The sequence below is a fragment of the Ahaetulla prasina genome, chromosome 10, assembly GCF_028640845.1.
Source record: "Ahaetulla prasina isolate Xishuangbanna chromosome 10, ASM2864084v1, whole genome shotgun sequence".
NCBI classification, from domain to species: Eukaryota; Metazoa; Chordata; class Lepidosauria; order Squamata; family Colubridae; genus Ahaetulla; species Ahaetulla prasina.
Window position 1 is genome coordinate 31,873,239 of NC_080548.1, and position 16,197 is coordinate 31,889,435.

Genomic DNA, 16,197 nt, shown 5'->3' on the forward strand with positions numbered 1-16,197 from the left:
GGAATCAACCCCATAAGCTCAATGCTCTTGAAAGTTCCCACCGTTCGGAGAAGAAATCGTACTTAACATACCTACAGCTAAATTAAAAACGTGCAGCGTCCAGGGAGGATCCTTCAGAAGAAAGTTTCCCCTTCCAAATGGCCTCTTCCTTTTCAATCCCTGCCCTAGTAGAGCTCGTACCAGATCCGGCTGCAAGGGAGACCCGAGCCCACGTGCCCCTATCAGCATGCAAAATGGCGGACAGAGTCAATGTTTAGCTCTGAAAGAAAGATAAACATCCTGCTTGAAGAAAGAAAAAAAAAAACCAGCGCTCAGCAAAACACCAAATGCATCCATACCGTCCGTGCCAAAGACCATTTCTGACCTTCCTCCCGCATGTACACAAAGTTTCAGGTGCGTTTGAATATCTGCATCAAAAATATTTATATTTATACCCCACGATGGCTTCCAACAAACAAGCTGATGCCACCGAAACACACAGCAGCAGGCAGTCAATCCAAGAAGGGAGAATAGTTTTGTAGCTCAGGGTTGATGGGAAGGGTCCTTGGTGCTCTCTGAGCCTGCTGGTTTTCTTGCAGATGTTTCACGGACCAAACTAGGTCACATCAGCATTGTTGATGTTACCTAGTTTGGATAACGAAACATCTGCAAGAAAACAAGTGAACAAGCAAGCTCAGAGATCACCAAGAACCCCCCCTCCCAATAATTCCAGCATTCATCCCCCAGAAATAGGTGAAGAGATTTTGGTTAACTTTCCTGAGGCTTGTAGGGATAGGTAAATCTTTTCTTCTCAAACTCTGCCTTAACCTTCCTGTTCAGAAATAAAACCTGGAGTTCTGATCCAAAGGTCCCCTTGTTTACCTCATCCCATCGACAGTTAGAAGATCTTACCTTGCGATGGGCATGCAGGAAAGTGAAACCGCCAGCTACGAAACCTCTGGGCCCAGGGGCCACTCCTGGAGCAGCAAAAGGTGAGCAAAGAAAGGCAGAACTGACAGTTTCGGGAGACAAAGGCAGGGATGTGGTTTGACACCTCCGCCGACTGGCTTCACGTGGTCCTGGGGCCTCCGCCGTTCACTTCAAAGAAAGGCAGCTAAAGAGAAAATAGAAGTTGGGCGGAGAAGCATTCATTAGAAAAGCATTTAAGAGTAGATATGCTGGATCAGAAAAAAATAATAATAAACCACGTTTAATCCAGGTTCCACTTGCTCCATGGTGGCCAACCGGCTGCGTCTGAGAAGCTCCCGAATGAACACACCACTTATGCTTCTCAGCAATGGCCTCCAGTGCTAGAGGGGATACGTTGCCGTCATGCTTAGTACATGTCAAAAGCCTTCCCCTTCTTGAATTTAAGATTTTTTTTGTTTCAAAGCCTTCCAAGAGAATCACTCATAACCTTCCCACGTGGATCAACAGGTCTGTGATGCACCGAGAGAGAGAATTCTGGAAAAAAACCTCCTGCGTGAAGCCAGAAGGCAAGAGGGAAAATTAGTCCGGACAGACACTCAAGGTAAAACAGAGAGGGCCGATTGGGAGTTATTAGGTGGCTCAGGCAGCTAGATGAACTTAAGAGCAGTCTTAAGCCGGTCTCAGCAACTTCGTGTGGGCCTGCTGCCTGGGGAATTCTGGGAACTGAAAGAAACACTGACTTGGTCAAAGGTATTAATAGTACAAAGCTATTGGCACAAAAGCTCAAGAGATTGGTTAGGCTTCCAAAGTGAAAAGTGCTTTAAAAAGCAATTTCCTGGTTTTTCCCCCCCTCAAATGTTTAACCTGACTATTCCTAGAGATCTTAGAAACTTATATACCTTTTAGGAGCAGTTCAGTTGAACTAAGAAAAGGGTTTGCCTAACTATGGATTCGGACATGGTGGCTCAGGGGCTAAGACGCTGATGCTGAGTTTGTCAATTGAAAGGTCGGCAGTTCAAATCCCTAGTGCCAAGTAACGGGGTGAGCTCTCGTGACTTGTCCCACCTTCTGCCAATCTAGCAGTTCGAAAACACGTAAACAATGCAAGTAGAAAAATAGGGACCACCTTTGGTGGGAAAGGAACAATGTTCTGTGCGCCTTTGACATTGAATCATGCCGGCCACATGACCACGGAGACGTCTTCGGACAGCGCTGACTCTTCGGCTTTGAAAGGGAGATGAGCACCGCCCCCTAGAGTCGGGAACAACTAGCACATATGTGCGAGGGGAGCCTTTACCTTTTAACCATGGACTGTGTGAATGATTTTGCAAATTCCTCTATAATCCATGTATTTATTTTTTTTAAAGGTACATAACCTGTAAACACTAGGACATAAAGCTAAGCTCTTTATATGTGAAGCCCTTACTTATGCTAGCAGCTAGAGTCTAGACCATTTTCTAAACCAAGTTGCTTTTATTATAAAATACTTTTCCAGTACCTCTATCTGAAGAATATATATCTTTCTTTAATTGTAGCAATAAAAAAAAAACTTGTAATAGATGACAGGGAGCTATAAACTAATGCCCAAAGCTATTTTGCTGTAATCTATGACCTAAGGGTGAAATCCAGCAAGTTCTGACAGGTTCTGGAGAACCAGAAGCAGAAAATTTGAGTAGTTTGGGGAACTAAATAAATAAACCAGCAAATACCACCTCTGGCTGGTCCCAGAGTAGGGTGGCAATGGGGATTTTGCAGTATCCTTTCCCTGCCACACACACCAAGCCATGCCCACAGAACTGGTAGTAAAAAAAAATTGAATTTCACCACTGCTATGACCCTCAGACAACTGATGGGAAAGTCAATAGTTGCCTCTCAGTACAGAAACCAGAGAACCAGTAAGGATTGCATCCATATTAAACTTTGTAAACACAAGTTTCACTTTGTGTCCACAAGAGGGCACCAACACTCCAACCCCTGAATTGCCACCAGGTTTTGCTAATTTGGATCACTACAAGACAGGTGACACCCAGTCTTCTTAAAAATAAACACAGGAATGCAGAAAAAACAACATATTATCTTGTGGTATCAAGCTGATTATATTTAATTGTCACTGATGACAGCTTTATGTAAATGATGGAAACAAAAGCATCACAGCTAGTTTAAAACTGCTACCCTGCATAAATCAACAGTTTAATCAAACACTTCAAACTATGCTGCTCCGAAAGTGCCTTCCTTGGTTAGATCAAGGAAACAAAGAAAGAAGGGGAGGGAGGGAGGGAAGGAAGGAAGGAAGGAAGGAAGGAAGGAAGGAAGGAAGGAAGGAAGGAAGGAAGGAAGGAAGGAAGAATAATAAGGGCTGGATATAAGTTTAGATCAAGTGTCATTTTGTCTTTTTTTTTTCTCTAAGGCAATTAGAACAAAATTCTAAAGTTAACTGAAAATTAATCAAATTCATCCTCCCAACACTTCGAAATAAGTAGAGCAAGGCTCTAAAGCAGGTGTCCAATCTTGGCAACTTTAAGACCTATGGACTTCAACTCCCAGAGTTCTCTAGCCAGCTTGCTTCTGGGGAATTCTGGGACTTGAAGTCCACAAGTCTTAAAGTTGCCAAGTTGGGCATCCCTATTCTAAAGAAATCTCCAAGAAATACTCCTCCTGCTAAATTAAAACTCCAATTCAATCATAATTTCAGCTGTTAGTGGCTCTGATTGGGCCCAAAGTCCCCCCGAGATGACTTCATGGGGTGAGACCTATTTTGGATTCCATCTTTGCCCTGAATTCTATGACCTCCCCCAAAATCTTTGACGCCAGATGGCTAAGTCCCTTTGCTTAGTTTGTTTGTTAGAATTATATCCTGCCTTTTCTCCAGCAGCGCAAACAGAAGAATCTTCCTTCCACTTATCCTCCCAACAGCCGTTTGGGGTGACAGGGACTCGCCCAAAATTATGTAGGGAATTTCCAGCGCTAAAGACGGACACCTCGTCAGCTCGCCTTAAGGAAATGAAGACAGAAGGCCCCCAGCATCCCCCGTTCACATCGAGGTGGGTTTTTTAATAATCAGAAAAGTAGGGCTCCTCAATCTTCTCTAATCTCTTCATTCTTCTTTCTTTGCTGCTGGCTTTTCTTTCTCTGAAGACAGATTCTGCTCTTGCTTCTTGTCTGGTTGCCAACCAGCACCTGCCCCGACACCCACAGCCTGTCCAGATTGGGCCTCAATAAGAGCGTGTTCCTTTTCCACCAGTTCCTCCAGCTCTTTCTAAGGGGGGAGGGGGGAGAAAAGAGAAAACCACGTAAGGAAGATAACCAAGAAATAAACAGACACTTAATTTGCTCAGAGTTGGCAAGCCACCCCTGAGGGAGCTAAAGAGAACCCTGTTCATTTTTACATCTGGGCTCTTCTCAGTGATTTTCAAACGGGGGCAGATACCTTCCATCCCAGCAGCTCTGCTAAAGCCAGGCAGCCCTCATCGCAGTCTCCCAGCCACGCAACGTCCCTGAAAAATTAAGTGGGGTGGGAAAGGCCCCCCCCAAAAGAACGGTGAATAACGGAATTCCAATTTATTGGTATTTCTACAGAGCTGACAAAGCATTCCAAGACAGATGCATCTTTTTTCCCAGCAATCCTTACAAATACTTTGTGATCATCTTCCTAACACACCTGGGCTATGAAGACCAAGCATGTCCCAAAGGTGCTTTTTTCCCCAAGAGCTAAAGGATCTTCCTGGATGAGAAGCGAAACGTCTTTCAAATAAAAACCAAAAAGTCCAGTTGTCTCTTGGGAAAAAAAAAAGCATCTTTGGGACAACCATGACTTGGATGACCGAGAATCTCCATAGAGAAGACCAAGAGTGGCCTCCCTGAAGCCACCAGGGGAGCTCAGCATATGGACCACAAAGCTGCATTAGATACACCGAGGCAACTGAGCATGTCAGAATCAAGAGAAACACAGAGAAATTATTGGCTTAAACTTTATTTTATTTAACTCCTCAGTGAAGTCTCTTATCTAAGACTTTTGTTTGGCACCAAAGCACTGAACCACACCCCACCTCCCATGAGTTAACCCTTAAGTTCTCAGCATCCACCCTGCCACAATCCTGCACCCTCAGGTGAACTTGCCTGTATGCCTTCTCTGAATCAAAATCCATCCCGCAGCCTAAGCCCATCAGGGACATGAAAGGATCACTCTGAAACGAGATCAAAAATTTTAAGAACGTTCTCTTGGAGGGCTCTGAGATGGTGACAATTTTAAGATAGGGGATCAGCAGAGAACTATCATCATACAAGCTGGCTCAGGAATTCTGGAAGTTGAATTCCACAGGTCATAAAATTGCCGTAACTTTATGGTAGATGATCTGGACGGGGATATGCAGGTGATGTTGCCTAAGCTGAAAAGCATTTTTTAAAAAAGGCCAGAGCAACAAGACGGCATTCAGAAGCAGCTCAAGCCAAAACCTTCCTGATTCACAGAAGTACAAGAAGAAGCAGGAGGTCAGCTCAGGAATTCTGGGAGTTGAAGTCCACCGCTCTCGTACAACTGCCGTAGCTGCCACACCCCAGCTCTATTCCCAGGAGCTCCCACTCTGTGGCAGGCCAAAGAAAACAGGCTGCAAAGCTAACCTCACCTCTCCAGTCTTCTCTTTATTGATCAGAAGACGTGGGGTGTTTGCGGGTACCCTGGAAGAAACAAGAGAGGAGGAGCCATTTAGCAACGGTGCCTGCGGCGCCTTGGTTCAGGAAAGGCAGCCCTTGGTGGCAGAAGCGGATGGAGTTGGCTGAAATGGCAAAAGTGACTCCTCTGACGAAAGAAAAGGACACCGAGTGCTTTGGTTTCCACATGGAACCCGCTTCTGAACTTCGTGGTTGATGTGGGAAAGTATGTAACTTTGACTTTGGGTTTTATAGATTAGATGGATAGATCTTTATAGAAATGACTTGTCCATGTTATGATGGAGAAACAAAAAGCTGTGATTTGATGCTAATGCCTTATTTTACTGCAACAGAGAGTCGGAAGTCGATGCTTCTTTTTCTTTTCTTTTCTCTACCTTGCCTCACTTCTCTTTCCCCTTTCCCCTCCCTCCTCGCTGCTCTTTTATTTACGTTTGTATTTTATAATGCTTTATAATACTTAATTAAAACGATTTTTGGGGGGAAAAAGAGAAAAGAAGAGCAAGCCCTCCCTTACGCAGCCCAGATTCACTGACCTGCTGACCAGAGAGGCGAAAGGTTGGACTTGAAGGGAGGTGCCCATGATAATAAGCATGTCCGCATTCTGGAAATCCTGCAAGCAGAGAGTTAGCGTGAAGGACGAAGGGCACCTGAAGAATTGCATCCCAGCGTCTAACCTGGTTTCAAACACCCTTGTCTCTGAAATAATGCTACCTGGATATGTTCCTTTGACCTTTCATTTATTCAGGCCTAGGTGGACTTTGCTGCCCCATGTTATTATGGTCATGACAGACCAGGAGTCTCCAACCTTGGCAACTTGGCAAAGCTGGCTGGGGAATTCTGGGAGTTGAAGTCTGCCAGGCTTAAAAAGTTGCCAAGGTTGGAGACCCCTGTGACAGACCACAGAAGAGTGAAGGGTTAAGGCTCCGGGCTATAAGACTTATTCAACAGAGAGGAAAGCTCTAGGTTCCTGCAGTGTGCAGATTCAGGTAGTCCTTGACTTACGACCAGAATTCAGCCCCAAATTTATGTGGCTAAGGGAGAAATTTGTTAAGTGAGTTTTGCCCTGTTTTACGATTTTTCTTGCCCCATGTTAGGTGAATCACTGCAGCTATTAAATTAGTAACATGGTTGTTAAGTGATTCTGGTTTCTCTGTTGAGTTTGCTGGTCAGAAGGTTGCAAAAGGATCGCGTGGCCCCAGGACACTGCAAGCGTCATAAATGTGAACCAGTTGTCAAGTAGCCATGGGTCAAGTAAATCACGTGACCATGGGGATGCTGCAATGGTCGTAAGGGTGGGAAATGATCATGTGACTGTTTTCAGTGCTGTTGTAACTTCGAATGGTCACTAAGCAAACTGTTGTAAGTCGAGGACTACCTATACAGGATTTTAAATTTTTTTGTTTTTGTTTTTGTTTACATTTATACCCCGCCCTTCTCCGAAGACTCAGGGCGGCTTACAGTGTATAAGGCAATGAGTACATACTGCATGTGGAGGGGCTTCTGACTGTAAAATTGAAGGTTAATTTGCGAATATGTTTATAGTACAAGATTCAGCTAACGTTTGCCCAATGTTTTGTTCCAAAAAACACCTGGAAGAAAGATACAACTCCGTGGAAGCTGAATGTTACTTTTTTTTGGGGGGGGAACATCCTTTATCTCTATTTTCAGCCTAAAATACAGCTCCTTTTCTGCCGTATTTTCATGCACCAGATTTCATTCATCCTAACCAATTATGGATCACATCTGACAAATTAGCATACTTGACTAAATAACATCATTCTGTCTGGAGAAATTTTAACTCCTAGAATAAGGAGTCAGAAATCCTGGCTCTTAGGAGACCTCCACCATGGGGCTGCCAGCGTTCCCAGTCCAAGGACAAACGACTGAAGCACTTACCGACTGCATGAGAGAGAAGAAACGAGGGGGCAGATTCTCCCCAAAAAACACGATGTCTGAACAAAGGGAAAGAAAGCAGAACCTTGGGTTAGCATTCCCTGAAACCTGATCGATAAGCACCAAGATCCCAGGATGTTGCTTTGATGAAGGACTGGGTGGGGATGCTCACCTGGCTTCACTACGCTCTGACATTTTTCACACCTGGGGGTGAGAGATGCAAATATTTTTTCTGAAAGAAGAAAAAGAAGAGCAATGCACCTGAGCCAATTCCATTTGCAGCCAATTCATGATTTGGCATAAATGTCAGTGGTCCAGGTTCCTTGAGGGGCCGTCTCACCCCACTGGGATTGGCCTGTACCACATGCCGGCAGAGGAGGCAGGCTGCGGGTCCCCTCAGCTCCAGTATCCCAGCTGGTGGGGTCCAGGAGAAAGGCCTTCTCTGCAGTTGCGCCTGCCCTCTGGAACATCTCCCTCCCTCCCCCATGTGAGGTTGGCCCCAACCCTTCTATCTTTTCGGAAGGACCTAAAGATGTAGCTGCGCCAATCAGCTTAGGGCTCCAGTGGGGGATCAGCGCAATAGAGGTAGTTGGTTGAGTAATAACAGAAACCCCTCCCCATGTGTCTTTGGTTGCAAGGCTTGATTTTCACATTTTAGGTTTTAATTAAGCTGTAATTGTAAGCTGCCCAGAGTTACCCTATAATTAAATGGGTGGCCAATTTTATAAATAATTTTTTAAAAACCTACAACCCTTATTCTAATCAGTCTTTTATTTTATTTATTTATTTATTTATTTATTATTTATTTGATTTTTATACCGCCCTTCTCCCGAAGGACTCAGGGCGGTGTACAGGCAAAAATAAAACAGATAATACAATATACAATTTAAAAAGCAGATTAAAAAACTTATTTTAAAATTAGCCTGATAGGTTAAAATATACAAGACTAAAAAAACCCCATTTAAAATTAATTAATAAAAATTTAAAATTTAAAATTAATAAAATTCAATTCAAGCCAGCCCCGCGCGAATGAAAAGATGTGTCTTCAGTTCGCGACGGAAAGTCCGAAGGTCAGGTATTTGGCGTAAACCCGGGGGAAGCTCGTTCTAGAGTGTGGGAGCCCCCACAGAGAAGGCCCTTCCCCTGGGGGCCGCCAGCCGACATTGTTTGGCGGACGGCACCCTGAGAAGTCCCTCTCTGTGAGAGCGTACGGGTCGGTGGGAGGCATAAGGTAACAGCAGGCGGTCCCATAAGTACCCAGGCCCTAAGCCATGGAGCGCTTTAAAGGTCATAACCAACACTTTAAAGTGCACTCGAAAGGCCACAGGTAGCCAGTGCAGTCTGCGCAGGAGCGGTGTTACGTGGGAGCTATGCGTAGCTCCCTCTATCACCCGCGCAGCTGCATTCTGATAGATTTTAATCTCTGCACTAGCCATACTAGTGAATCCAAAGTGTACCACTGGAATAGCAATAGCACTTAGACTTATATACCGCTTCACAGTGCTTTACAGCCCTCTTTAAGGGGTTTACAGCCTATTGCCCCAACAATCTGAGTCCTCATTTGACCCACCTCGGAAGGATGGAGGTCTGAGTCAACCTTGAGCCTGGTGAGATTTGAACTGCCAAATTGCAGGCAGCCGGCAGTCAGCAGAAGTAGCCTGCAGTACTGCACTCTAACCACTGCCCCATCGTGGCTCAATCCCACAAGTGGTGGCTTTCTCCCCTCAGCAGCATTCACACATCTCAGAAACAAGCACTGCTTAATCAAGATCATGCAGCGGGAATAATCCAGTTTATTCCAAAGGAATTTTTTTTAATTTTCTTTACCCCTTCCATCCCTTCCAGAAGGCCCCCGAAAATGTCTTCCCTGCTTCCAATGCCTGACTCTCACCTTTCATCCACTCCAGGCTGTAGGACTTCCTGCAAGTGGAGCTGATGCAATGGGAGGTATAAAAGGTGCCATGAGCTTCCACTAAGTGTTCAGCATCCAGACCGGCCACCCGTTCCAAGGTGTCAATGTTCTGGAGGAAGGCAAGAGGTTCAAAATAAATCCAACCTGAAGTGGCCGTCAATCATCATCTCCTTTTAATGACCCCATTAATCCCTTGCGGGGTGTTTACTGGCTGGATGCCCTTCCTGTCACCAATGCGGAGTTTTGTTCAGCAGATACACTCTCATTGTGCCCAGAGAGAGAAATAGCTCCCTGATTGTGAGGCAAGAGCTCCACCTCTAGGCCACCGCACCAGTCTAACTGGAAATAGCTGTCAATCCTGGAATTAAATCTGACTAGGACTGTTATTTTATCTAATGCCAGCGTATTAACTTTCGAGCATCACACGTTAATTCAACATTAAAAAAATTCCTTGCCAGACTCATTCAAAATTCACTTGCTGCAATGCACCATTTCAAAGCAAGAAAATGCTAATGGCTCTTATTTATTTAGGAGGCCAGAATAATATAACAAAAACTTTAATTGTTTTAAAGCACCAGCCCCAAAGACCAGAAAGAGACCCAAAGGGAAAAGGACTTATTTACCTGAGTGTAGCAGCGTAGCAGCAGCCCTTTTTCCTTTAAAAGACGAATGAAGTAGTGACAGACTGTGGGCTGAAAAGGACCAGAGCCTTAAATGTCATATTTTCTTTTCACAAAGGAAACCAAAGGGATAGTTTTTATTTACATGTTTATTCATTCATTCCGACACTTTGGCAGTTAACAACATTCGTCACATTAAAACATTCATTGTAAATTAACAATAAAACATCCACGGGCGATTAAATGAAACAATAAACTGCAGTAAATTAATGCATAACGAACTGACAGCAGCAGAAAAAACATCAGCTTCGGTTCATTAAAACCTAGGGATGACACTGAGCAATCAACAAAAGAACTTGGTGTTTGGCATCTTCTGGAACAAAGCCAGAGAAGGGCACCTAGATTTCAACAGAGTGGCTGTTCAAAAAAGCATGCCCTACTCCTGAAACGTTGTCCTTCATCCCAATTCATGGATGACCACAGGAGGGGTACTGGTAGTAGTCTCTCGGGGGAGAATCAAGTCAGTCAGGTTAATTCTAGGTGAAGAATGCAGTTCTGCAGGTGTGTGTTTTATTGTATGGGAAATGTATACAGTTTGGCGATGGAATACTTTACAACCAGTCTGATAGAGAAATGCCGCTCTTCCCAAGCACTAAAAATTGTTAAGAAAACTCAAGAGGATGTGGCTCTGGTTCTACTCTAAAGTTTTAGCCCAGAGGTGTTCAAACTTGGCAGCTTTAAGACTTGAGGACTTCAACTCCCAGAATTCTCCAGCCAGCAAAGCTGTTTGGGGACCCCTGCCTTAGCCCCTCACTTAAAACCTCTTAAAGAGACCCAATTTTGAGCACCTCTCTAAACTAGAAGCAGACCAAAGCAGAGATGGGCTTCTCAAGAGTGTGAAGGGGGCAGGGAGGGCACTTGTTAGGAACTCTTTGAAGCAGCCATTTCTTCTCCTGGGTGACAAGAAGACCACTGCATTTCTAGGATTGAGTTGAAATCCCTGCCCACCGCCTAGGAAACATGAAAAGCCAGCTGACCTTGAACTGCCCTGGGTAGAGCTCCCGAGCCAAGGTGAAGAATGGGTCTGGGTTTTTCTAAATGAAAACAGACATCGAATCAGTTATGCCAAAGAAAACAAACCATTCAGCCCACGTAAACAGCAAGCGGGTAACTCAGCCTGGTACCTTGAAGTAGCCAATCTCAAAGATGGCTTCAGGGTATGGTAGATTGTATTGCTGCAGATTGGCATATAGCCCCGTGCCAGGTGAGCGGAAATCGGGGATCCCCGCACCTGAGAGGCAGAAAGGCAAACGCTGAGACCAAACGGATAGCTGGAAGCAGCTAAATAGAAAACTAACAAAGGATAGGTTCTAAGGATAGGGACTTATTTATTCTGACACTATAGGAAGCACAAATACAGTTTGAGCTAAGAAGCATATACTGTACTTGAGGTTCCCAGCTCCATTATTTCAAGCCCAGCTTAGAACAAAGGAGATAAATTATTTTGATTTATCAGGGTGCTTCTCGTAAACATTTTTTCTCTACTTTCCCAGAAAAAGAGTTCCCTAATTAAAAAAAATAAATCTCTGTGGCAGGATATAAGAGCACACTTTATTAGATTGAGTAGAAAAAAACTCCTTCTGACCCCTAACTATGTAAAGGCAGTTTCTAATTTTATCAACCAGCATCACATTCTGCTCCTACATTTGTACAAAACAAACAAACAAACAAACAAACAAAAAGGACACATAATCAGCAAAGCCATTGTGACACTTACTAGTTGAGATTCCTGCACCGACCATACAGATTATATTCTTGCCTGCAAGAGGAAGGGCAGTAAATTGCCTTTCAATATCATGCCCTGAATTACACCATGCCACCCTCATACCCTGAACAGCATCAACTGCTTGGCATAGGCATTCAACCATTGGGAGCCTCGGCAACTGAGAAGCCCCAGAATTTCAGAAGCTGTGATTCAAATTATTCTGCTAGGAGGTGACATCTTTGGGTGGCTCTGGGCAAATAACCTTAGTCAACAGCAGTCCCTATCGGTAAAAGTATCAAGGACCACAGGTAAGCATGCACAGATATACTGATAACGGCATTTAACTACAGCACACAGAGGTGCCAAACCTCCCTCCTCTCTTTGACCTACACCACCACCTGCATCACAAGCTGTCCCCCCCTCCCTTTTCATTCACTTTTCAGAAAAAAGAGGCTTTTCAGGAAAAAGAGCAAAACGTTTCAGTCTCTAGAAAGAACTGGTTTACATTTCTCAGTGAGCATGAAGTTGGTCACGCCTTCCAGCGTCAGTTCCTCCAGCACCTTCTCAGGCTTCTCACTGCCAAAGCCCAGAGTCCGGGAAAAGAGGTTTCGCAAAAATTCCACTGTTAAGAAAGAAAAAAAATCGCAACGTCATCATGTGCCTTGAAGAGCTGAGATCTGTGCTGATAGAAGAGATCATCAGTGCACAAATGAAATTACCTACCGTGTTTCCCCGAAAATAAGACCCCACCTTATATTTTTTGAACTCTGAAATAAGCGCTTGGCCTTATTGCCATGCGCTCAAAAGCCGGATTGGGTTTATTATCAGGGGATGTCTTATTTTGGGGGAAACAGGGTAGAAGGATAATGAAACATCTGCAAGGAAACCACGAAGCTCAGAGAGCACCCCCCAGTCCTCCTCCTCCTCCTCTCTGCAAACCCTACTCCCTTCTAACACTGATAATGTTACCTAGTTGAGTCATAAAATGTCTGCAGGAAAATAACCAAATACAAAAAGCACCAGGGACCCCATGAGATCTCTGTATATTGTGCTAAACTCTTACTTGAAGAAAAATCTACCTGCAGCTCAAATGTGAGCTTTTCTACGCCTTATATATAAAAAAATGCTAATGTCTTGAAACACTGTTTCTCAATCTTGGTAGCTTTCAGCCGGATGGACTTCAACTCCCAGAATTCCCCAGTCAGCCATGGGGAATCTAGTTTGAGGTTTCTCTAGTTTGTTTGGCTTCAGTCCAAGATTTGTTAGAAAAGCAAAAAACAAGGCTCCCCTCCTTGTTTTAGAGAAGCGCAACTCTGAAAGGAAAGGCACATTGTTGTTTTAGGAACTCACTTCCCCTATTCTGTTCTTATTTTTGACAAATAAGCCCTGATTTACATGCTCCACTAGACATTTGCTCATCTTGTCCTGAGGCAGCTGACACAAACTACAAGCTCACTAATAAATGGACATGTCTATAACTGTTGCCCAGAGACAAAAGTTTGCTCGATGGATTAAGGCCAGCCTTACCTTATTCCAGGCAAAAGAATATAATTATAATGCTTGATTACATTATTATTATACTTTATTGTCAGTGCACAACATATGTACAATAAGATTGGTTGAGCTCCCTCAGTGCACACCCCTCCCAACACAATACAACTCACAGTGAAGACAGAAAATCAAAGTGATAAGTATACATAGCTACTGTGTACAGCAAACCGCCCTGAGTCCTTTGGGAGATAGGGCGGTATATAAATTCAAACAATAAATAAATAAATAAATAAATAATTCTTATCCTGGGTTTCACAATTCAGGGATTTCTATGTCTAGAAATAATTTTTCATTAGCTATAGGAAGACAGTAATAGTTTGGAGATATCGGGATAGTCTCAATTTATACATTCACAATATTTAAAGGAAAACATGAATTCCCACTGGATACTTACTTTCTGTCTGGCCAGAAGCTCCCCCTTCCTCATCAGAATCTGAACTCTATAGGAAGAAAGGAAGGAGGGATGTTATTTCTTACAATTCCTTAATATTAACTGAATTTATTAAGTCTGGCCAATCTTGCTTGGGCTCAAACTGAGCAGGGTTAATGCCTGCTAAGCACTTCACTCCACTCCACAAAAAAGTACTGTGAAATTCCAGAACATCCCAAATCCCATCTATCCTTTCCTAAAAATGTATTTTTAAGTGGCTCCTGAACTTTTTCCACAGGTGCAGGTGCTTTCTGGCCTCAAACTCAGAAAGGCTCTAGCGACAGTCTAGCCCCAGCATGGATCAATGTTCTCCCATCAACATTTTTGGAGAAGAGCTATAAGGGCATTCCATTTGAATTTAAACTATGCGCAGAGGTGAATGAGCCTCTGAAACAGTAAGAGATATCTTTTTATACCAGTGTTTCTCAATCTGGGCAGCTTGAAGACGTGTGGACTTCAACTCCCAGAATTCTGCTGGCTGGGGAGTTCTGGGAGTTGATGTCCACAGGTTTTCAAGATGCCCAGGTTGAGAAATACTGTTTTGTACTGTCTATTCCACATTAAATCCAATTCCCTGGTCATTCTGATCAGTGTATTTTCCAAACATCAATCTTACGTGACTTTCTCCTCAAGTGTGGCCAAATTTTGTCATTTGTCTGTAATATGTACAATAGTTTAAAATTAAATGATAGGCTTGATGAATTGCACAATTGATACAAGTGTTATGTATTTTTGACTTATTTATGTGTGTATTATTTATGCATTATATTTATATATTATTTATATATTATTAATATATTTATATTATTGATTTAGATATTATTTATATATATAGATAAATAATATATATCTGGTCCTCAATGTACAACTCCATTTGGGACCAGAACTTCCATTGCTAAGCAAGATGGTTGTTAAATGAGGCATGCCTGATTTTATGACCTCTTTTGCTGCAGTCATCAAGCAAATCATTGCAGTCATTAAGCGAATCACACGATTGTTAAGCAAATCCGGCTTTTCCCATTGACTCTGCTTGTCAAATTTTGATCACATGACTGTGGAGATGCCGTGATGGTCGTAAAAGAGAGGACTTGTTGTTGTAAGTCACTTTTTCCAGTGTCATAACTTCAAATGGACGGTTAATGTTTGTGTACATCATGAATTTTGAGGACCAGCTGTAATAAAAGATCTATAGGTAGTCCTCGACTTACAACCATTCATTCAGTGACCGTTCAAAGTTACAACGGCACTGAGAAAAGTGACTTACGACTGTTTTTCACACTTACGACCGTTGCAGCATCCTTATGGTCACAGGATCAAAATTTGGACGTTTGGCACCTGCCTCATATTTATGGTCCCATGGTCACATGATCCCCTTTTAGGACATTGTTCCAAGCAATGTTAACGGGGAAGCAAGATTCACTTAACAACCATGTTACTCACTTAACAACCGTAGCACAAATGGTCGTAAAAACGGAGCCAAATTCACTTAACAAACAAATCAGAAAAGAGCTGGAAGGGGCCTTAGAGGTCTTCTAGTCCAGCCCCCAGCTCAAGCAGGAGATCCTACGCCATTTCAACGTTTCACTTAGCAACAAAAACGTGGGGCTCACTTGTGTCCGTAAGTGGAGGACTCCTTTTTATCAGGAGATCGGAGGATCCCTGGCATCTCCTCTTGATGTGCCTCCATGATCAGGCAGAGTCTACCCTCAGGCCCAAACCATGTAAGATTTTAAAGGGGTGGATCCCCCACCCAGGGCCAGTCACTATATTAATTATTATTTACATATTTTATTTTGTTTTGTAAAATCCTAACAGGGATTTCATCGCAGCAGGAGTTTCCTCAGGGGTTTTTCCCCCCTCACCTGACTCCCATTCAGCTGAGCCGGGGATGATGGGCTTGGAAGTCCACCCCCTCCCCCCTCCCCCCAAATGACTTTTAAGAGTCCTTATTCTGGGACTCGAGCCACTTTCCCCCTCAGGAAGCTCTACCGGTTGGATTTCCGCCTGATGGACAGCGCTCCAGGCGCCCCCTTCCTCTGTGGGGGCAGCGCCGCGTAGAGAGAAGGCCCCAGACAGAGCGGAGGGGGATTCGGAGCGACGCCCCCCAATTTCGCCCCCTAAATCCTCACCGAGGACTTCGAGGCCTTTTCGGCGCCCTTTTCGGGACTGGCGGCAGCGCCTGTGACAAGGGAAACAGAAGGAAGAAGGGGGAAACTGAGCGGGAAGCCCGGGCCTTCTCAGCCCACCGATTCCCTCAGCAGGACCGTTACCTTCCCGGCTTGCCATGGAAGTTCGCGACGCTAGTCCGCCGAGAATCCAGAGACCGTTGCCCCCTGAGAGGAAAACTACAAGCCCCGAAAAGCCCCGCGGGACAACAGCCAATGGCCGGCCAGCGTCCAAACAAACAACGTCTGACGTCACCGATGGGCGTAAAGAGACCGTTTTGGAC

At 44.1% G+C, this 16,197-nt stretch overlaps 1 protein-coding gene across 2 annotated transcripts; it reads right to left on the minus strand.

Annotated features, from left to right (window-relative positions):
• Positions 1 to 71: 71 nt before the first annotated feature.
• On the minus strand, positions 72 to 16,157 carry SIRT2 (sirtuin 2). Of its 2 annotated transcripts, none has more exons than XM_058195074.1 (17): positions 16,019 to 16,157; positions 15,738 to 15,927; positions 13,713 to 13,758; positions 12,273 to 12,389; positions 11,780 to 11,821; positions 11,187 to 11,293; positions 11,040 to 11,096; positions 10,006 to 10,074; positions 9,362 to 9,491; positions 7,643 to 7,702; positions 7,474 to 7,529; positions 6,111 to 6,187; positions 5,532 to 5,583; positions 5,026 to 5,093; positions 4,337 to 4,403; positions 892 to 4,165; positions 72 to 259 (listed from the first exon to the last, which is right to left on the minus strand). In XM_058195074.1, coding segments are annotated over exons 3-16 (1,065 nt in total). In that variant the 5' UTR covers positions 13,714 to 13,758; positions 15,738 to 15,927; positions 16,019 to 16,157; the 3' UTR covers positions 72 to 259; positions 892 to 4,003. The 2 variants fall into 2 exon arrangements, with proteins under 2 accessions (XP_058051057.1, XP_058051056.1); XM_058195073.1 differs by having other exon boundaries at positions 15,878 to 15,927; positions 16,019 to 16,148.
• Between the last annotated feature and the right edge of the window lie 40 nt (positions 16,158 to 16,197).